Genomic DNA, 22,281 nt, shown 5'->3' with positions numbered 1-22,281 from the left:
CCTAAATTTCTGGGTCATAAAATTATCCCAGAACAATATTTTATTTTTTCCTGAAATTCATGGCCTATTTTTCTAAATAATACTGCTATATACAGGTATTGTTTATGATTTGTATTTAACAAAGCATTATTTATTTATTTATTATTTTTAATAATTTAATGGAGGAAACTATCTGACTTTTTTTTACAATGGGAGGAATTTTTCCTTCTTGATTTTATTCCCAGAATTTATTTACTTTCTTCTTTGGTTTGTTCACAGTGCATGTATTCATCTCCTTTTCTTTTTCTCCCAGAGATAACTATAAGAGTATTTTTGTGGTTAATTTCTATTCTTTGAAATAATTGCATTTGTATTTCCAAGTTGTTCTTTAACAGGATCACAAATCTGACCTTTATCTGAAACCCTAGCTTTTGAGACTATTTACAAAATTTACTGTACATTTACTTGGTCCAACACACAGTGAAGTCAATGTAAAGACTTCCATTGTTCCTAATGGATCAGGCTCATGGCCCAAGTAAAACTGGTTATAATGAATAACACAACAGTGTAATAAAGAATTCATTTATTGGCTTTTGAAGCACATTAAAATAACCCGCTGTAGATTATTCAGTTTCATTTACAAGTACAAACTCAGACAGTATCTTCCCGAAGTTCCAATATGTTGATTGCTGTCATCTTTTAAATACAGTGTGATACAAATTTGTGATTTTTAGCTCTTCTACATGTCCATTCAGGTTCTTATGCGCTGCTGTATATTTTCAATAATCTGCTGAATATTCAGTTGCTCATCAGCAAGCTGCTGGTCAATAAATGTTTGCAATTCTATCCATGTCTTGGAGTCTTGGTCCATGCCTTTCTGAATCAACATGCGTGTTATTTCCAATTTTTTTCTGAGTGCCTCCTCATATAATTGGGGCATTGATTGCCAGTCAAATGGTTTAGGCACATCTATTCTAAGCTCTCCTTGACGAACAGCTATGTACGGCCTTATGCTATCAGTTGTCATTTTCTCAAGATGATGGAGCAACTCCGTGATGTACTGGAGGAACGTAGAGTACTTTTCTATAGCCAGATCAATTAATTTTTGTGTTGCACTGATTAGCCTTTCATAGGCTTGGCTGAGTTGGTTATAGGCATCCTGTATTTTCACTTTGACTAGTTTGTTATATTCAGCAGAACTCTTTTTGGCAGTTTCAGACCAATATCGGATCTTTTCCTGCGCAGCAGAAGAGAGCTCAATGGCTTTCTGTCTTCCTTTTCCATCAGCATCAGTAACCAGATCATAATACCTCTGGCCATGGTTTTCCACAAATTCTTGTATTTGATCAGTCAGACGTGAAACCAAGTCAGCAGTATCTCCAATGTATTTGGCATGCCAGTCCACTAGAGCATCTATTAGACTCTTTAACCAATCTAGCACCTTGTCTTCTACTTCATAGTATTTGACTGACCACCCAACTAAACTTGGATCAAAATATTCCTCCCGCAGTGCTTTTACATATAGAAGAATCTGATGTAATTTCTCTGAAATCTCTTGAAATGTCTTCTGGCTAAAGTCTTTTAACTGAGAAAGTTGTGTTTTAATATTCTCTGTCGAGGATCTCAATTTTTCTGCATAGTCTGAGTTGATGGCATCACTGTACATCTGTTGTGCTTGAACTTTAATCTCTTCAAAGTTTTTCGATTGTAAGTTTCTAATAATTTCTTCTACATTTTGGAAAACTTGCTGCACTAATTGTTTCAGTTGCGTAAGCTTTTCTGCAAAGTCAGCCTCATGAAGAGTAGCAAATATCTGTCTGGCTTTGTTCTGCAAATGTTTTAGCATTTCTTTAATTTGATCAAGCACTTCACTGCCTTTGAGAATTCTGTCAGAAGCAGGAACTTTAACTTCCATCTCATTGACAAATGCAATCAAAACGTCGAAATACTCTTGCATTTTTGAAATGCATAGATCAGTAGCTTTTGCTGCCTCCTCTGTAGCCATTACATACAGTTCTTCACCAGTATACTTCTCAGCCAGCCCAGGGACCCGGAATTTTGTGATCTTCAGGAATTCGATGGTTGAGTCAATCAGGTGCTTTACCCTCTTGTGATATTCCCTTATTACATCCATTGTAGCATCAAAAATCTTTGTTCTTATTTGCTGGTAGTCAATCTGGACTGCTTGATCTGATGATCCTTGATATAACTGTTTAGCTTTGGCTGTCATCTCTTGGTATTTCCCAGTGGCATCGTAGGCAGCTGTGCGGAGGTCAAGATCCATTTCAGCTATTTTTCTTGTGGCTAAGTGGTATGCTTCGTCAGCCTTGTTTTGCATGATGTTCTTCAGCTTTAGGGTGGCTGCACTGATTTCCATCCCTGTATGCTCACGGTGGTACTTGTTAATACTGTTATAGAGTGCCTCCGTAATTGTAGGTACCTTTTCTTTTAGACCACTCAGCATGTCTGTAGCAGCAGCATCGTTCCAGTTAGTTTTGATCTGAATCAGGTCAGGCTTCTTGAATGATATCTCACTTTTTAATAAGTCAATTTCTTTCCGAGAGGCAGACTGAAAATCCAAAAAGGATAAGTGAAAAAACAAATTCCGATTCAAACAATTAAAATATTATTACATGCTACTTCTGTTCTAAAAACATGACCCTAAATTATAGAGGGATTTTAGATAGGCATTTTCTTATCTTGCATTCAATTTTAATATAAACTCAGTTTTGTCTATCATGTGTCTGCATATTTTTAATTGCTGTATTGGATTAAATTCTGTCCTTACGCCTAAAAATAGTGGAATAAGAAAGTAAATCAGGGCAGAATTTGGTCTCGTTATTTTTTATAACATCTTTCTGATTCCTTTGTATTACCTGTTAATTGTATCAAAGCAAGATGCAAGAATTACTTGGAAAGGTATCAGTTCTGCTCTTTCACTAAGCTACCGTCATACTATTGTTAAAATTCTATTTAATTATTTTATATGATGAATTGAAAGAGATCCATTACCTTAATACAAAAGCATTAGAAGTATGCAATCCTCCAGTGCTTTAAATCAACAAGACTACTAGCATAAATGTTGTTCTAGTTTTGGTCCCCCCACTACAGAAAGGATGTGGACAAATTGAAGAGAGTCCAACAAGGGCAATGAAAATGATTAGGAGGCTGGGGCACATAATTTATGAGGAGAGGCTGAGGGAAATGGGGTTATTTAATCTGCAGAAGAGAAGAGTGAGGGGGGATTTGATAGCAGCCTTCAACTACCTGAAGGAGGGTTCCAAAGAAGATGGAGCTAGGCTGTTCTCAGTGGTGGCAGATGACAGAACAAGGAGCAATGGTCTCAAGTTGCAGTGTGGGAGGTGTAGGTTGGATATTAGGAAACACTATTTCACTAGGAGGGTGGTGAAGCACTGGAATGGGTTACCTAGGGAGGTGGTGGAACCTCCATCCTTAGAGGTTTTTAAGGTCCGTTTTGGGAAAGCCTTGGCTGGGATGATTTAGTTGGTGTTGGTCCTGCTTTGAGCAAGGGATTGGACTAGATCACCTCCTGAGGTCTCTTCCAACCCTAATATTCTATGATTCTATGATACTCAGTATGATTAAGGGTTGTTAAATCAGACCCTAAGAAAGTAAATACATTTCCCTGATTTCAATTTTACACAAGTTAAATTGTTAATTTTATGTGATACCTAAATTAACATATCGCAATCTTGGAATATTAAGTCTGTAATTGTGAAGTTATTGTGGTAGATTCTCAGGAATGGAATTTTTTGTTGCCAAACCCAATAAGTGGCTTTTAGCTCTGTGCCTCACAATATACCTGAGGTGTGTTAATGATTCCACACAAAACCCTTGACAGGGACCTAGAACTTAGGCTCAGTATCTCATTACTATCACTTCTAGGTTGCTGGTTCTAGTTTGGGCCATTTCTACAGTAATTATAAGTACAGTAGAACATCAATTTTTATGAACACTTATCTTACATATGACCAGTTATACTCATAGACTCATAGACTTTAAGGTCAGAAGGGACCATTATGATCATCTAGTCTGACCTCCTGCACAAAGCAGGCCACAGAATCTTACCCATCCACTTCTATAACAAACCCCTAACCTATGTCTGAGTTATTGAAGTCTTCAAATTGTGGTTTGAAGACCTCAAGCTGCAGAGACTCCTCCAGCAAGTGACCCATGCTGCAGAGGAAGGCGAAAAACCTCCAGGGCCTCTGCCAATCTGCCCCGGAGGAAAATTCCTTCCCGACCCCAAATATGGCGATCAGTTAAACCCTGAGCATGTGGACAAGACTCACCCGCCAGCACCCAGGAAAGAATTCTTTGCAGTAACTCAGATCCCACCCCATCTAACATCCCATCACAGACCACTGGGCATACTTACCTGCTGATAATCAAAGATCAATTGCCAAATTAATTGCCAAAATTAGGCTATCCCATCATACCATCCCTTCCATAAACTTATCAAGCTTAGTCTTAAAGCCAGATATGTCTTTTGCCCCCACTACTCCCCTTGGAAGACTGTTCCAGAACTTCACTCCTCTAATGGTTAGAAACCTTCGTCTAATTTCAAGTCTAAACTTCCTAGTGTCCAGTTTATATCCATTTGTTCTTGTGTCCACATTGGTACTAAGCTTAAATAATTCCTCTCCCTCCCTAATATTAATCCCTCTGATACATTTATAAAGAGCAAGCATATCCCCCCTCAACCTTCTTTTGGTTAGGCTAAACAAGCCAAGCTCTTTGAGTCTCCTTTCATGAGACAGGTTTTCCATTCCTCGGATCATCCTAGTAGCCCGTCTCTGAACCTGTTCCAGTTTGAATTCATCCTTCTTAAACATGGGAGATCAGAACTGCACACAGTATTCCAGATGAGGTCTCACCAGTGCCTTATATAATGGTACTAACACCTCCTTATCTTTGCTGGAAATACCTCGCCTGATGCATCCTAAAACTGCATTAGCTTTTTTAACGGCCATATCACATTGGCGGCTCATAGTCATCCTTTGATCAACCAATACTCCGAGGTCCTTCTCCTCCTCTGTTACTTCCATACAATCCATTTTCCCCAACAGAAGAAAAATCACATAACAAGAGATAACGAGGAGCCCGGTGGCACCTTAAAGACTAAGAGATTTATTTGGGCATAAGCTTTTGTGGGTGAAAAACCGAAGAAGTGGAGTCTTAGTCTTTAAGGTGGCAGAGGTGTTGTTTTTTTTTACCCACGAAAGCTTATGCTCAAATAAATCTGTTAGGCTTTACGGTGCCACTGGACTCCTTGTTTTTTTTGTGGATACAGTCTCACATGGCTATTGCTCTGATACATAACAAGAGATGTCATGAAGAACAAATCAACATCCCTTCACATTCCCATGCCTTCAATGCATTGTAAATTGCTTTGCAGTGATTTGAAGGACAAAGAGAAAGTAGTGCAGTGCATCATAGAGCAACTTTTGCACCATACCTACTGTAATTGCTCAGTCCTCAATTAGTTCATAAAATAGGGCTTCTACTGTAATCTGATGGCTGTAAGGCGGTTTATATGCAATTAGTTTGATGCCCTTTGTCCACTTCCTAATGGATGCATATTTTTGATCTCAAAGCTCTGCCAAGACTAAATAGGTAGGGAGCTTGAACTATTTTCTTACCTCTAAAAGTGTTTACAGAGATATTACTTCCAGACTGGGGTTAAGTCATATTGCTGAGATTGGATGGCGTAAAAGAAGGTCACATTGCAGGATTTATGTATGTTTTCCTTGGACAGAAGTCAGTTTTCAAAACTATCACTCTAGCCCCTTTAGTAAGCATTACAGTCACTTTAAAAGGTAAAACCCCAAGCCCCATGGTGTCTTTTTGCTTCATTTCAAGCCTTGCCTACCTGTTGAGTTTGGTAGTAAATTTTCCCCCGGAGAATATCTCTGTCCATCTCAACACGAAAACCCAGGGTGCCCGCAGAAGGTGAAGATACCGATGAGGAGATCCTGTGCCTATCTCCCCAATAACGCATCTGAACATCAGTAAAGGTTGGGCTGGTGATCTTTAGTAATGCAGTGTGAGCCAAGACTCTGATATAACCAAGAACAAACAGTGTTTAAGAAACAAATGAATGCTAAGCTACAGGGCAGCTCCTACAGAAATACATATTGCAGTATGATTTCTTACAGTATCTCTCGTGATTAATAAAAGTATAAAGAAAGCCAAAGCAAGCAAAAGAAAACTAAGAGTTTTACTATCCACATTTTATCTTGGGACTCTGACTAACACATATGCAAATGCAGGGTAATATCCGACACTGTTTTCTCAGGCAAAACTCCATACTGATATTGGTTAGGAGTTCTGGTTGAATTAGGACTGCAAAATAGGCCCTGAATGTTGTTAGCTGATTCTTACAGTCAGATTTTTACAAACGAGACTCCTCCTTTTTCCATCTGTGTACTGCAGGCACAAAGAAGTGTAGATAGAAAGTTTGTGCCCACAGTTATTGTTGCTTGCCGTCACTGTTACTAAGCCCCTGATCTGCAGATGAAATCAGGTAGTTGGACATCCAAGTCTCTGTAAATCTGAGCATAAATAATTGCAGGTGAAAATTAGGCTTCCAATGAATGGTGCTTGCAGAAAGAGAGCCTCGGTGGAGGCTGTGTTGGAAATCAGGATCTTTGATTATATGAAAACCTTAGTTACATCTCACCAGTTATGTGAAATGGCAGGCTCTTCAGAACAGTCATATTCGAGAAGAGTTATTTCCAGCTTCCCGGTTATCTAATGGGAGTGGAGTGGTGAGGGATAGCCCAGGGAGCAAAGAGAGCACATTTATTCTTTATAATTACCACGAACGCTTTGTAGGAGTTAGGTTTCTAAGTCATAGTCTGTTTCTTGTCATTTTGCCTATTCTAAACCATGTCACCTAAGCAAATCTTTACCTAAATCCTTGCATAGTCAGATCTTCCTTATAGTCCACACTCATGTCACGATGTGAAAAGCTGCCTGTTATCTTTCCCACAGACACATCACCTTCATGTCTGCTGGTTGATACAGCTGCAAAAGAGAGATTTTTGCATTGTGTGAATTTCTGGAATCACTGCAGAAAACAGATCACATGGTATCCTGTATTTCAGCTGGATACATCACTGTGGTTCCACAGTCACACACCACTGTGTGGTAAGAAGTTAGATGCCCACAATGCAAAATACAAAAGGACATGCATATATCTGTTTTGTCCCAGACATTTTAAAATGCAAGAAATGTACTGTAGCTAGAAAAGTAGGGGAAAATAGGGAAATAAAAATTGGGAATTTTACAATTCCTTCTTCATGTCTTTTATTGTAATTTGGATATAAAAGGCCCTTTTGCTTTGCTTTTTGCCCTTGATGCAGAATATAAATGGAGCTTTCTCTTCTACAGCATGTCATTTTACATTTACCTCATGTTTTTACTATAACTTTGAAGTTTGGTGGTGCTCATAAAAGTGGCTCTAAAAATGTTTTTGTGGTATTCTGAGTGTGTGTTTCAATAATTTTTAAATCAGATGTGCTCAGTTTCCAAGCAAAAAGATGGATATTTGTTTAACTGACAGCCTTACAAACTGATCCTGAGATCAGTCAAGCTGGCTTCTGCATTACCACCAGTGATAGAGCCTAACTAATCCAGATCCCATTCAAGTCAATGAAAAAATTGCTACAGAAGAAATTATTCCCTTAGTTAATCTGTGCAACCCTCTGAGCTTTCGGTTGATTTTTACAGGTGTAAAAGATTGAGCCTTTAATTGATACTTACTAAAAATAAATGGGTTGATGATGTGCAAAAAGAAATAGAAACTAGCTCTTTCTTTTAGCTGTACTGGCTATGCAGGGCTAACAGGAGTGAGAAGAAATAAAGTTATTTTGTCACTAAAATGAACACAGAGAAGGAAAAGGGATCCTCTTTTACATTCCTCTTTCACAGTACAACTGCACTTCAAACACAAAATAATTGTTGAGAAAAAATAATGTTAACATTTTCAACCCAAATTTTGGAGTATGAAATTCTAAAGTTCATCTTACCTTCCAGGTCATATTCCAGGAACTGTAGTGTTGAACTGGAGGTAGAATCAATGGAATATGTAAAAGAGTCCTTGTTGTTTTTTACGTCTGTTTTCCAGGTGACATTATACAATGGTGAAGCAACTCTGAAAGATCCAGTCAAAGCACCGAATGCAGGGAAATAAATTCCAGCAGGCAAGGATATTTTGAGAGGTGGGATCTCTATTTTCTGCTCAGGAATTGTAATTGTTGGCAAGTCAAAGTCTGCAATCTTATTAGCCACTTCACTCAGATCCACATACATATTACCAAGGGAAATGCTTTTTGGAAGAGTGAACTGAGATAGAGTTATTTGGTACTGAGGTACTGTCACCTCAAAGTATGGAATTTTATATTCTTCCAGTGTAATGTACTTGTTTCCTACATCTACTTTGGGGAATCTCATTCTTGGCAGAGAGGGTAAATTGATGTCAAAAGGCATTATGCTTAGCTTGTGTGGAACTTTTATATTGCGCAAGTCAATGGTATACGATGGAACTTGCAGGGTTGTAAAAGGAACTTGAAATTCTGGAGTTGTGAGAACTGGATCTGGAGCTTCTAGATGCATCTCAGGAACAGTGATTGTGAAGCCGTCAGCCAGTCTGTTCACATATATAGGTAAAAAGTAACCATCTTCACTTTTTGTATAAATTATGGATGCAGAAGTATTTAAGTACTGCTTTGTGTCAGCACTGGTAGTGAGGTCCAGTTTCAATATATCCCATAAACTCTTTTCATAAACTGGAAACACAATGTTCCTGAGGAAATCGACATGTCCTTCCAAAGACCCAGAAATGTCAAATTGTGCCTTTGATTTTTCATTTGATAACTGCATATTATGACTGAGAGATAATGACTGAATTTGGCCTTCACCCTTCCAGCCAAGTTTCTGGTTTTCAGTGTTGATGTTCATTAAAACTTCCTGATTAACTGAAGCTATGTCCAGGAAGGAATTTGGTTGAGTAGCTTGTAGCTGAAGAGATGCTGACATACTCCAAGGAACCAGTTCTAAGGTTACTCTGCAGCTCTGAGTCCCTTTAGTTCTCAGAAGAGGGGTACATTGTGCATAGTTTTCCCCATTGTGCTCCCAGACTGCATAAACACGACGTGTAGATGCTTCAATAGCAACTTTTTCTGTCATTTCCACATTCCAGATTCCATCTGCTTTAGAGTTAGCCTCCAGCTTGACCGAGGAGCGAGCTCCATTAGAGTTCAGGTAGGTATTTGCCTCATGGATTAGCATCCCAGAAAATGGATTTAAGGTGTATAACATTCCATTGATGTTTCCTTTTGTTGCTGTCTCTACAGAAATGTAAGATGTAAGACTTTCCAGAGTAAGTTTGTGATCAACTGCACCTTTAGCACTGGCACCATATCTAAGAGTATCAAAATCATAATTAAAATTAATGGCTGAGGAAACAGTAGGCTTGGACTTAGTGTTTCCTGTAAGCTCTTGCTTGAAATTCATTTTAAAAACTGGAATGTTGATCTTTGCATTTGTTGTCACTGAAGCTTCCATGTTCCTCTTTGTGAGGCTAACAGTGCTGTCATGCTTTCCTTCCACAAATTTATTATTACTCAGGGACAATGCTGTGGCCAGTTTCAAACCCCTTTTCCTCGTCAGGCTTGTTGTAGCATCTAAATTAAACTGCAGTGCATCAATGACGGAAGAAGATGAGGAACTGAAGCGAGCAACAACATCAGACTGGTTGAAAAGCCCAACATTTGTATTCAAGGTAATCACACTGGATTTAAATGAAAAGTCATAGGTAATGTTTCCCAAAGCAGGAATCAAGATATGGTTTGAAGGGCTGTGCACTGTGAATTTAGGAAGCTTAAGTGTGCGCAGATCTTTGGGAACATGAAGGACCGGCATCTCCAGTGACGGTAGGACTAATGTGTAAGACGGCACTGAAAACCCAATAAGTGGGATGGTGAAGCCTGTTGTGCTTATTTCTTTGGGGATCACATAACCAAATGCTGGCAGCTCTGCTGTAAAGGGAGACACCTCAATGTTCACAATGGGAATGGTATATCCAGGAATCCTGAAAGTCCGTGGTAGTTTGTTGAATGAAGTTTCTACTTTATATTTGTCAAACTCTATCTTGGCTTTGTTGTATGAACTGGTGAGAAAATCTAATGCATTGTCCCTTCCTTTCTCAAAATGTCTATTGAAGAAAATGATGTACTGATTAATTGCTTCATGCACTGCTTTTAAGGGAAGTGGGAGAGAATGCATGTCTTTATTCTTCTTATATTGGGCATTCAGATTTAAATCAAATGATTGCTTTGTAGTCTTCAATAAATCCTTCAGGCCTGTCTGTTCCCACAGTGAATACCCTTTCATCATCTGAGAAGTTTTGATTCCAACATAAGGAATGTGAAATTCAGGAATTGATAGAGGAATATTTAGGAAGTCCAGGTTGGCTTCACCATTCATCCCCACATGAGCTTCAATCTTGTCTTCAGTGTTCCCAGCAGACATGCTGTGGGAATATTTGTACTGATTGAATCTGCCACTAGCTTGCCAATGGACTTGTTGAGCAGAGGAACTGAGCACCAGACCATAGTTATTCAGAAATTCAATTTTGCCAGTCAGCTTCAATGGAAAACTAACTTTCACATTCCCATCATTGTTTGTTGATATGCTAACTTCAAAGGGCTTCACCAAAAAGGCAACATTATTATTTATGGTTCCAGCAACTCTCCCATTGAGCTTAGCCACATGATTTCCTTTTATTTCTACTTTCATTGTTGCAAGCTGCCCTGTGCCTTGTACACTTAAAGTGCTACGACCCACATATTGTGACTCAACTTCAGACTGAAGCTGAAGTGTTGCATAATTTAGGAGACCACATTCATAATTCACATTCTGGTTGATTTTCAAGTATTTGTCGTTTATCCTGTTTTCAGCAGCAAATGCAATAATGGGCCCCTCCATCGTAAAAGTGACACGGGAGTCATGGGTGCCTTCATCGGAGAAATCAGGAGAAGCCCATTTCCAGTTTCCTTTACCACTGGAAGTAAATGATATGTGTCCTGCTTCTAACTCTGTTAGCATGTCATTCATCAGATCAGCCTGGCTGGAGAGATCAGCTTGTGGGATGTTCAGTCTGTGAGAATATGTTGTCCTGCTCTGCATCAAAATTTTCCTCTCTAGCTTGACCAGTAAGTTGTTGTGTACTTCCATCAAATTCTTTGTAGTACGTAAGCTTGTAGTAGTTTCAGCTTTCCCCTGTACAGAAGTCCCCAAAAATATCACTTCACTGTTGTGATCAACTTTAAGAAGCGTATGGGTGACCTTCATGGTTTCTTTAAGGATCAGCTGCTGCATCTCAGGGGCTGAGAGGCGAGCATCCGCGTTCACAGTGAAAGCAAGGAAATCTAATCTGGATGTTGCTTGAGCTGAAACAGTGGCTACAAATTCTGGGCTGTTTACAGAAGCTGTAGTGTTCTGAATGCCAGCAAAAGTGGACAGTGTGAAGAATGGAGAAGCTATTCTGAAAGCACCAGACAGTTTGCCGAATGTAGGGACAGTGACTGTGTGTGGAATACGTGGCAGTTGGTACTCTGGTATCTGAATGTTAGGAAACTGGAACTCATTTAGATTTAGTTTAGGGATCAAGAATTCAGGTATTTGTGGCTCAGGTATATGAATTTCTGGGAAAGAAATGTCAGAAAAAAGCATATCTTTCATCTTTAGTTCTCTAAAATACATGTCAGGTACTGGCAATTGAAATTCACTGGACATCATTTGGTCTATTGTTTTCACAATCTTCAGTTTGATTTCATTCAGGTCAATTGTATAAGAAGGAACCTTATAGGTATTTAGAATAGTAAATTCTGGGGTAGTAAACCTGACTGGAATTTGTATGTCTTTAAGTTTTTTTATGTGGATTTGATAAGAAGGGATATGCAAGTCAGTTAATGGAACTACGAAATCTGGTGTTTGAAATGTCGCTTCCCGGAGAGCTCGGAGACTGACTTCAAAGGCAGGTATGTTGACTAGGCCAGTTCTGATTTCAGGAACACTGAAACCTGTTTCAACAAACACATTCACTTTTTCAGCCCATTTTTTTACATCATACTGCTCAGCTAAAAGAGCAATCTTCTTAGAAGCAATGTCCCATTGGTCAGAAATATATGCGACAATGGTATTGTAGAACTGGCTTGCCTTCTCAAGATATCTCTGGCATTCTTTTGGAATGTCCATTTGATAAATCCTGTCTCGTAGATCTTCCAGGTTTTCATTTAGCTTGACTTTCAGATCAGCAAATGCTGTTGAACTTAGGAGGTCCCTGAACCAATCAATGACTGCTATAAGCTTGGTGTCTTTTAATTGTTCCATGAATTTTGAAACTGCAACATTGACATCCTTCATATACTGTTTTAATGCTTCTGCTTTCTGTGAGAGTTCTAGGGTTCTGATTTCATCATTGATTTTCTGGGTAATTTCCCGGATTTTGTTGTTTGTTTGATCTACAAACTGGTTATAATCAAAATTCTTTAGCTGTTTTATAACCATGTCAAGGAATTTGTTGACTTCATCCATCAATTTTTGATAATCAAATGCTTGCACTTGCTTGACAGCATCATCAATAACACTTACAATTTTATCAAAGAATGATCTTATGTCAATTTTTTTCAGGGAAACGGTTAGCTTTTGGACAGTTTCTTTCACTTTATATTGGTCAGACAATTGTATCATCCTGTCCATTAGAAAATGAGCCTGCTTGTCAATCTCATACTTCATGATCATGTCATGCATTTTGCCTCGGAAAGCACTGATCTTCTCAGCAACTTCATAATCCTCCATCAAATTGAGGAGAATATCTTTAATTTGTTCAATAATTTCATTCATTTTTTGAACTGGTAACGAACTCCTGATTTTTTCTAGAAGCTTTTTAATGTCAACAGCCTGTACCTGTTGTTTCAAATTTTCTGCAACACGTTTGGCATCAATATTGTGAATCTGACTCTTGAGCTGTTCTAGTTTTCCTTGTACCTGAGCTAAGATTTTGTACTCAGCATCCATATTTTGAATCCAGGCTTTGGCACTGCTTTCTATTTTGCTTGGGTCATACTGAGCAATAATGGACTGTAAGTCTTGAATAGTGTTAATCATCGTTGCACTGATTTTATACTGTTGATCCAGAACTTTCATTTTTTCAACTATTTGGTCAATCAGTTTTTCAATAACTATTCTAATGTCATACTGATCATAATTATCTCTGATATGCTGCTCAAGTTGTATCAGGTAAATCTGCAGCTGAGACAGTGCTTCCTGCAAACTGATTCTGGCATTTTCCAGTGCACTTTGGATGTCATCAGTTGTTATTCTATAGTCCTTTGTGAAAGCAACCAATTTCTCTTTCATGCCGTTAACCTTGCTTTTGAAATCTAATTTGTTCATGTAGTCATTCACCTGCCGTGGGAGCTTATCCATAGTTGTCCTGTACTTCCTCATATATTGATCTATATTTATGCTTTTAAAGTACCTTTGTATAGACTGCAGTGTGGATAGAATCACACCCCTGATTTGTTCAAAGTAAGCAGGCAGGTATTCTAGGAATGGCAGGTTGATAACATGCTCGTTCTTGTTCTTATCATATTTCACAGAACCAGAGATGCTGAATTCTTGAGGCTGTTCCATGGCATCCCTCATACCTAGAACATCAATTAAATTAATTGGTTCGGACATTAATGGTACTTGAATTGGTGAGTCCATTATAGTGAGGTCTGCTAAAGCTTGTCCGCTAAGTTCCACACCAGTTTTTTCTGCATCATTGTAAGCACCAAGATCCTGTGTGTATACATTATTGTTCACTTGACTCTTCAATTTCCAGGCACTTGACTGCTCTGATGGAGTGAAAAGCATATGGATTTTGTTATCAAGTAATGTAGTGTATTTTTTTCCACTAGTTAGGCTGTGGCTGGTAGATCCTTTGTAATCATGGGAGAATGTGAAAGCTAAGGGCTCTGCTTTAAACAGGAATTTGCTGTACAGTTGTCCAGTATGTTCCCCCATAGCAAATAGTCTCCCATCACCAGTGGTGTGTACATCAGCAGTGACAGTAAATGGGGCCATAGCAGAACGTACTACATTGGTGAAATGCAGGGATTTTGCATCATAGTTTGTATTGATAGTAATTGAGGAAGCAAGCCCTGCAACATCCAGGTTCATTTTGTGGATGAGTGCTGTGCCTTGAAGTTTTGCAGCTGTGTCTGTTTTAAAATTTGCAGCCAGATCAGCATAAGTGATGGCATATGTATGCTTCACTTCATCTGTTCTGTATGCTCCTCTCACATTACCAGTCAGCGTCAGCTTCAGTGGCTCCAGTCGTAACTGTGCTTTGTTGGTTACATCAGTTTCACTGTATTTTAAGTCATTGTTCAATTTAGCTGTGAGTGAATAGGGCTGTAGCTGTAGCTCAAAATAATGCTTGTGGGACTTGTCAGAGCTGATGGTATTGTCTAATTTTGAAGTAAATGTTAAGGATAAGCCAGGAATGTTCAGCTCATTCACGTGCTCAAGATTCATTTCCTTGTATGATCCTATCAAGTTATTCGAAAACTTGAGTCCTTCTCTATTAACTCTAAAGTTTAAGACATTTTTGCTGTCCATGCCCAGAATTGTGCTCTGATATACACTTCCTAGCGCTATTTCCGTTAGGGCCATTCTTCCATCTACGCTGAATTGGGCATTGTGTTTACCATAGCGCCCCTTAGCAGTAACTGCCAAGGTGCCTCCAGAAGCATCAATTCTAGCATTCATTTCTTTCTGCAACATTAGTGGATTAAACTGCAGATTTGTGGTTGCGCTGCTAGCCAAACCATCCTGGTTAATCCTTAATGTAGACTTATGTGCTGCTCGGTTTCGTTGAGCATTCACAGCAACATCACAATTTAGTTCAAGACCCTGGGAATTAAGGGAACCTGAAAGGATGGTGTAATACCGGTTTTCTTCATAAGTTGCTTGGTATTCAGAGTGAACTGCAGCCATCTGCTTTGCCAAAATTAATTCAAACTTGTTGAGACCTGCGAAGTTTTGGTATCTTCCATTTGTTTCTGACTTCACATTCAGTCGGCTCTTTTCATACTTCAGTGAAGCTGTGTTTGTTATGATACCACTCTGAATATTAGAGACTGAAGTGACTGACAGTACATCATCAGTTCTCTTGCCAGTTATCTGGTTGGTAGCGTGAAGGTAAGATGAGTCAAATGTCAGATTGGATTTCCCAGTTAAGTCGTGGCTGTTTTTGTTATAGGTGCTTGAGAGAGTGTAAATTCCTTTAGCAAAGGCTGAAGCAACTCTCAACTCCCCTTCCATTTGTACTTTGTTGATATTCAAATTATTTTTCTGGCTGAAATCCGTATCTGTAGAAAAGGAGAGCTGAGTGCCCAGAGTGCTAGATGCCGTAAGTGAAATGGTCTGTTTTACAGTGAGGGTAGGTTCATATTTGTTTGTCCTGATAAATTTAAAATTTGAATCTAGGAGTCTGTGATGTAGGGAACTCTCATATGTGCAATCGAATGTATTCTGATCATAAAATGCTTCTCCAGAACCTGGATTGGAGATAGGGAAGGGGGAAAACAAAAGATATAAAGGTATAATAAATATCTTAAATTTCCAAGACAAAATAATATACTATGTATGATACCATTAAACTTTCAGAACTGCATATTATTTTGTTCAAAAAGCCAACACTGTTTTGGTAAAGTAAATACTAAACATTTCTATAATATTGGATATTTGCTGTCTGCGGCTAAATTTTCAAAAACAGCCTTTAAATTAACTCTTATTGCGATAATACATATAAATCTATAAGATGAAACATTGTTTAAACTTGAAATGAACAAACTATGTGCCAAACAAATCATCCAGATCACAGTGTTCATGATACATCTCTTTCATCATCTTCATTTTTATTGTGCATCATGCTGGGATTTTCAAAAAAGTCTAAAGGTGATAGGCAGGTAACTCCCATTGAAATTTAGGTTTAGGTGCCCAGCTCCCTTTGAAAATCCCAGTTTCATGACCTAATCCTTAGAGTGGCTAACTGTCTAGAGCACCCATTGACCTCTCAATAGGAGTTTGAGTTAATTCAATAGGAATTTGTGGCACCAAGCTCCTTTCAAGATCAGATCCTTAGGCTGTGATTTCCTCCGAGCAAGGTCTTTGTTTACATACATATATGGTTTTGTATATATACGTATAGGCACACATACACACACACTATGGTGCTGGATAAATAATTAACAATAATAATAGCAATACAACGGCACCTGCATATTTGCATGGAAAACTGTTTGTGCACAGACATTAGTGGTTGTGATCTAACTACCTGAATTGCATACACAGATAACTGCAAATACTAATATAGGCCCTGATTCTGCAAGCACTTAGGATTCCTATTGAGCTTAATGGGACTAGTCATATGCTTAAGTGTTTTCAGGATCAGGGCTTCAGAGGCTGGGTTGGGGCCCCTTGGAAAATTTGAATCTGAATTTTTTATTAAACTATCTGGATTTATTTTTATCACCTAATTAAATAAAGTTCATATTACATATTTTAAAAAGAAGAAAAGATTTGCGTTTACAAAACCATTTTTTTAAATAAACAGTTTGCAAACGAATCTCCTTTTCATGGTACATATAAAAATAGAGACATTTTAAAAGCAGATTTAAAAGTGTAACACTATTAACAAAAATTCTTACCTTGCACACTGTATGAAAGTAGGTCGAAAACAGAATCAGCTTTCATCAGGTAACTAGTTCTCATACTGGAAACATTCTTTGTGGTGTTAGCCACTGTATAAGATGCAGACCAGTTGTAATAATTGCTGTATACGTTTGTGGAGACCTCTAAAGTGCCCAGTAAAGGCACACGAAGTTGGTAGGACTCTGGAACAGTAAATAGTGGAAGTTGATACTCCTGAGATGGCACATTTATTCCAATTGATTTCATTACCAATGGAGGTGTTTTTACAGTCTTTGGCAGGCTTATATCATGCGATGATCTTCCGCCAAATGGCAATGGGATGTTAATTATAACATTGTCCTTGTTCCAAATATATTTGATCCGTCCATCACTGTAACACAAAAATTACCCACTGTTATCATTATGTAAAACTCTATGAAACACACAAAGTAGTAGTTATTAATAATAATGATAATGAGGTAATTCATAAATACATTAATTTTAAGGGAAGAAAGAACCATTATGATCATCCAGTCTGACCTCAGCACTGCACATACATCCACTAATTAAAACTCTATGCAGGTAGGTATGTAAATGTTGTTATCCCCATTTTACAGACAAGAAGACTTAGAGATTAAGTGGGACAACTCCACACAAAATGTCACTGGCAGGGATTAGATCTTTCCCCACAAAATAAATTGACTAGACCATGCTGGTTACTTCTCTAGTTATTTTTTCCAAGGAAGTTAAACACAAGACTCTTATTTTGCTCCTGATTTTCTACTCTAATTAATACTTTGCATCTGCCATTTGAAGATCTTAATCTGCTTTATGAACAGTAATGAACAGAAATGTTGGTATGGGAATGGGTGTCAGAGACAGAGATATAATATGCATTTTATAAATGAGGAAACTGAGGCACAGACAGAAAAAGTCTTTTGACCAAGGTCACATTCTAATAGAGTTACAAAATGGACTCCAGTTTCCTAATTCCCAGAATAATGCTCTAAGTGCTCTAAATGGCATCTCTTGATTTGAAGCCCTTCCTTTCTGATGTCATTGCCACACTTATGCAATATGCTATGTGAAATAGTAGAAAAAGGGATCTGTTCATATTCTTGTGAATAAAAGTGATATGTTTGTAGAGTGTTACATGAAGGGCTTCATTATTATTAATTATTATTATTATAGTCTATGATAGCTGCTGGTTATTTGCATATCTCAACATTTAAGTAATTTTAGAAGACATTATTTATTTGTCCAAAAATTCATACTGGAAAGTGTGTTTATCATTATACACTACTTGTTACTCATCTTTCAGTACTTATTATTATTTTTCTTTAAAAGTTCCAGCCATCCCATCGGGTAGCAGAAATAATACCACGTGACTGTGAAAAACTCTGACTGGTGGCTGTAAACAGGTTTGGTGGGGCTGGTGGATATTGTTATGCACAGAGAAAAATGAGAAGAAATTGCATTGTAATATATAAGATCTGTACTTTTGGCAAGTTCTTTTTGTTGTTGTTTGCCTGTATCTGTTTCTCTTTAGATTATATGATGTTTGGAACAGAGACTGTCTGCTATTTTACGTGTGCTCTGTGGCTAGAGCAACCAGGGTTGGAATCTTTATGTGCTACCAGAATATTAATACTCGTAATTTAATGATCCACTGCACAGCTCAATGAATACCAAATAGTTAAACTGAACAGTTTCCAACACCATAGGCTGAAATTATTTGCATAAACTATTCTGTGAATATTAACAAATAATAGATACATTTGCTGTAATCAAGACTGATTCATAAATAATTTGCAAACAGTAAAACAGCATTATTTGTAATGAATTATTCTATCAGCTATACTCCAAAATTAGAGAAAATATTGACAAAGTCCATTGGCACATATGACTGTCTACAAAACAGTTTTACTGAAGCATAAGATTTGGAAATGTATTAGTACCTTTGGGGCATCAGAAAATGTTATATAAAATATGGTCCTAAATGACAGTCAGATACCACACGGGTGAGTATGGTGTACACTCCAAGACAAATAGCTTAGCTAGGCAGAATGTGTGCTGCTGAATGGAAGTGAATGGCACCAAGGAGCAATCTGAAAGTCATGGAACTCCAAATACAAAGTTGTGATTTTTAAGAAATGGCCGATAAACCAGAGGCACTGAATCGGAAATGGTTAACAAAAATGTAGTGTAGGGCAGCAGAATTAGCCACTATTATAATAATGGGCATAGCTGGTAAGACTGTAGGAGAAAAATCACTTGGTTCCTAACCCATATTCAGCCCATGTACAGACCGAAAGCAATGAAGATGCTTGTGCCTAATATGAGCTTCATGTTACCACAGTGAAAGAAAGCAGAAGGAAAAACAATTTGTTTTCTGCTAAGGGATATGGAGTGCATGATATAGTTATATGTGATGGGCAGGATCTTCAGCTGGTGTCAATTGGCTTCAATGGAGCTATGGCAAATGTCACTAGCTGAGGATTGGCCCGTACACATTAATTATGTATGCCATTTAGTAAACATAATTATATATCTCTGCTCTTACAATTCTTTGTTATGGTCATTATGTGCTATTGTCTAAAACAAAGTCCAATCATATTTTAAATAAGAAATACATGAGAAAGTTTCCAGTTTCAGTCCCCTATGGTGATTGTTCTCATTTCTCCGTATACCTTTTCAGGAAGAGTTCCTCTGGAATGGTGATAACAGGCAGCCCCATTGTCTGAATGTTCAGTTCCTGCAGTCCATTTAGCTTATCTTGTAAAGTCTGGGCATAAGGAACATCCTTGGATGCCTTCTGCAGCCAGGTACGGGTTGCCTGCAATGACACAGTGGATGTGTTTTCCAGAGTAGTGTGAAATAAGTGTTAGCTTTAAGCCAGTGGGACTACCCATGTGCTTAATGTGAAGCACAAGATTGAGTGCTTTTCTGGAGAGGAGCAGCTGGACCTGATAATGCAACCCTTACACACCCTAGTGATTACACAAGTAGTCCTAGTAAAATGTGTTGGACCGCTCCTCAGGGTTGCATGATCAAGCTGTAATATTTTTAGAATAAGTATTCACACTTACCATAATGAATTGTGAGACAATGTGCCGCAATGTCATATCTGTATTAGCCACTTTACGATCCAGCAGCTCATTGGCATGCTTCTGTAAAGCCTTCGGGTAGTCTGCAAAGTCAGGGAAGTTGGCAGACATCTTTTTCACTGCCGTGCTGGTGCCTGAATTCCACTCTAGTTCAATCTTCTCATTATCTGAAAATCATGAGTTCAAGGGAGGGGGGGGATTAAAAATTAACAAAATCACGTTACTCTTGTATGGCTCATGGTGTATACAGATGTACTAGATAACGGATGTAACAGGAGATTACATGTATCATTTTCACAAATGGGTGAAGTTTCTACACCATGATAAATGCCCATACCATATCTGAAAACAACTCTCTCTGAAATCGAGTTCCCATAAACCGTTGCAGATGAGTCCATCTGAAGAGAAACCCTGTTCAGTGAATGATGAAGCAACGCTTCAGTTATGAGTTCAGTCCGTAGGCGAGGGATAGAAATGACACCTCCCAGCATTGCATCTTTCTTCCCATCATATCTGTGAAAGCAAAATAGTAGAAAACATGAGCAGTCACCAGTTTGGCTATATTATGGCTGGCACTTTTTCAGGAACAATTATAATTAAAACTGGAAAAAGGAATTCTAGGTCTTACAAGGAATGGGTTTATTTGGACCTAGGAACTTGACCCCTGAGCTGATTAGTGCTCTGAAATCCCGTTGATTTCCTTGGGACTTCACTGATGTAGGAAAATTATTATAATACTATTATGGAGCTCTTTCTGTCCAGGTATATATGGGCCAAATACAAAAATCCTTACTCAGGATAAACTTCCCATTCATATCAATAGTAGTTTTATCTAACAACTGAGTAAACACTAAAGCATTTGGCCATCTATGGGCAATAGTCTACTACTGAGTCCGATCCTCATCTAACTTAAGCATTGTACCCCTTTATAACTTGCTGGCTTGAGTAGACTTAATCCTGATTTTACATTGGTGTAAATGAAAGGGAATCAAGGTCCTTGAACTTTGTTAATGCCACTGGTGTTAAAGGCAGCTCTGCATGAGGAACATCCATGGGGCAGCATTAAAATAAGAGAATTCTGTTGAAGAATGAAGGGTATTAAAGAGTGTGAACAATTCACTTCACTGTGGGTCTGTGAGGCAGATAATTTTAGGATCAAGGGAAAACTGCCATTAATTATAAACTCTTCCATAGATGCTACAGGAAATATTCTTATCATGAAGAGGGGAATTCTTATCGATAGCTCTTTGATGTTTTAATTCTTATTATTTATTGAGTGCCAATGGCACACTTGACACTCTACCAGTATAACAGAAGATACAGGAATTACCTCAATGAATTTGTAACTGAAATTATATTTGTCATATATAGTGTGAAGAATCCATTCTGAAGCTAAATTGTACTTATTTTCTTTTTATTTATCTGTGGTGGATTATAGATGAATGGCTTTATGGTAGAAGTGTGTTTTAAACAGGGATTTGAGTGAAGGGAGAGAGAAGTCACATGGTGCACGTAGATGACGGACAATCTCTGTGTATCTAGAACAGAGGTCAGCAACCTTCAGCATGTGGCCCATCAGGGTAATCCTCTGGCGGGTTGTGAGACATTTTGTTTATGTTGCCTGTCTGCAGGAACAGCCCCCCACAGCTCCCAGTGGCTGCAGTTCGCCATTCGCAGCCAATGGGAGCTGCGGGAAGTGGTAGCCAGCATGTTCCTGTGGCCTGCACCACTTCCCTCAGCTCCCCTTGTCCGGGAACGGCAAACCGCGTCCACTGGGAGCTGCAGGGGGCCATGCCTGTAGACAGTCAACATAAACAAAATGTCTCGCAGCCCACCAGCGGATTACTCTGATGGGCCACATGCCAAAGGTTGCCGACCCCTGATCTAGAAGAACATACTCTTGAAAACCCTACTGTTAATAAAATATTCAGTTACCTAGTTTCAAAATATTCGGAAAGTCTAACAGGATGTCGGGATTACCTTATGCGACCAGTAAGAGTAACTTCGGGAATCTTCTTGTTGCTGATGTCTAAGATAAAGGTATATGCCCTCCTTTCCAGAGTGGATTCATCATTGACTCTGAAGTTGGTACCAAAGTCAATATCAAAATTTGGAATTTGGACATCACTGGTCAAAATCTTCTTGTCTCTATTGTATCTGAAGGTCAGCGTGGCCTCACTTTGTCTTACACCTGAAAAATGCACCATTAATTATGTCTTTTTAGGCTTTTATAGAAGGAAGAATGAAAAAAAATGAGCATCTGAAAATAGCATTACCCCAAATATCTAAAGCAGACAGTGAAGAGAACAATTTGAGTACACAAGTTGAAATTTGCTCTCCTTGTTCTTTCAGATTTCTAGAGATTCCATCCAACCTACTGGAGATGCTATATTGTCTCTAATTACCTCTCTGCTTGCTCTCT

General features: G+C 38.4%; 1 protein-coding gene across 1 annotated transcript in view; it reads right to left on the bottom strand.

The window, feature by feature from the left end:
- Window positions 1-545: 545 nt before the first annotated feature.
- The window catches only part of APOB (apolipoprotein B), a 48,136-nt gene continuing 26,400 nt past the window's right edge, over window positions 546-22,281 (bottom strand). Inside the window, exons 21-29 of the mRNA XM_045011811.1 lie at window positions 21,840-22,050; window positions 20,197-20,372; window positions 19,842-20,026; window positions 19,443-19,588; window positions 16,770-17,143; window positions 8,034-15,617; window positions 6,915-7,029; window positions 5,873-6,059; window positions 546-2,548 (exon numbers count right to left, since the gene is read on the bottom strand). Of these exons, the coding sequence (XP_044867746.1) occupies window positions 731-2,548; window positions 5,873-6,059; window positions 6,915-7,029; window positions 8,034-15,617; window positions 16,770-17,143; window positions 19,443-19,588; window positions 19,842-20,026; window positions 20,197-20,372; window positions 21,840-22,050 (10,796 nt within the window). The 3' untranslated portion in view covers window positions 546-730. The remainder of the gene's footprint in view (window positions 2,549-5,872; window positions 6,060-6,914; window positions 7,030-8,033; window positions 15,618-16,769; window positions 17,144-19,442; window positions 19,589-19,841; window positions 20,027-20,196; window positions 20,373-21,839; window positions 22,051-22,281) is intronic.

Source organism: Mauremys mutica, chromosome 3 (assembly GCF_020497125.1).
Source record: "Mauremys mutica isolate MM-2020 ecotype Southern chromosome 3, ASM2049712v1, whole genome shotgun sequence".
Classification (NCBI taxonomy): domain Eukaryota; kingdom Metazoa; phylum Chordata; order Testudines; family Geoemydidae; genus Mauremys; species Mauremys mutica.
This window is presented reverse-complemented; position numbering and strand designations above follow the sequence as displayed.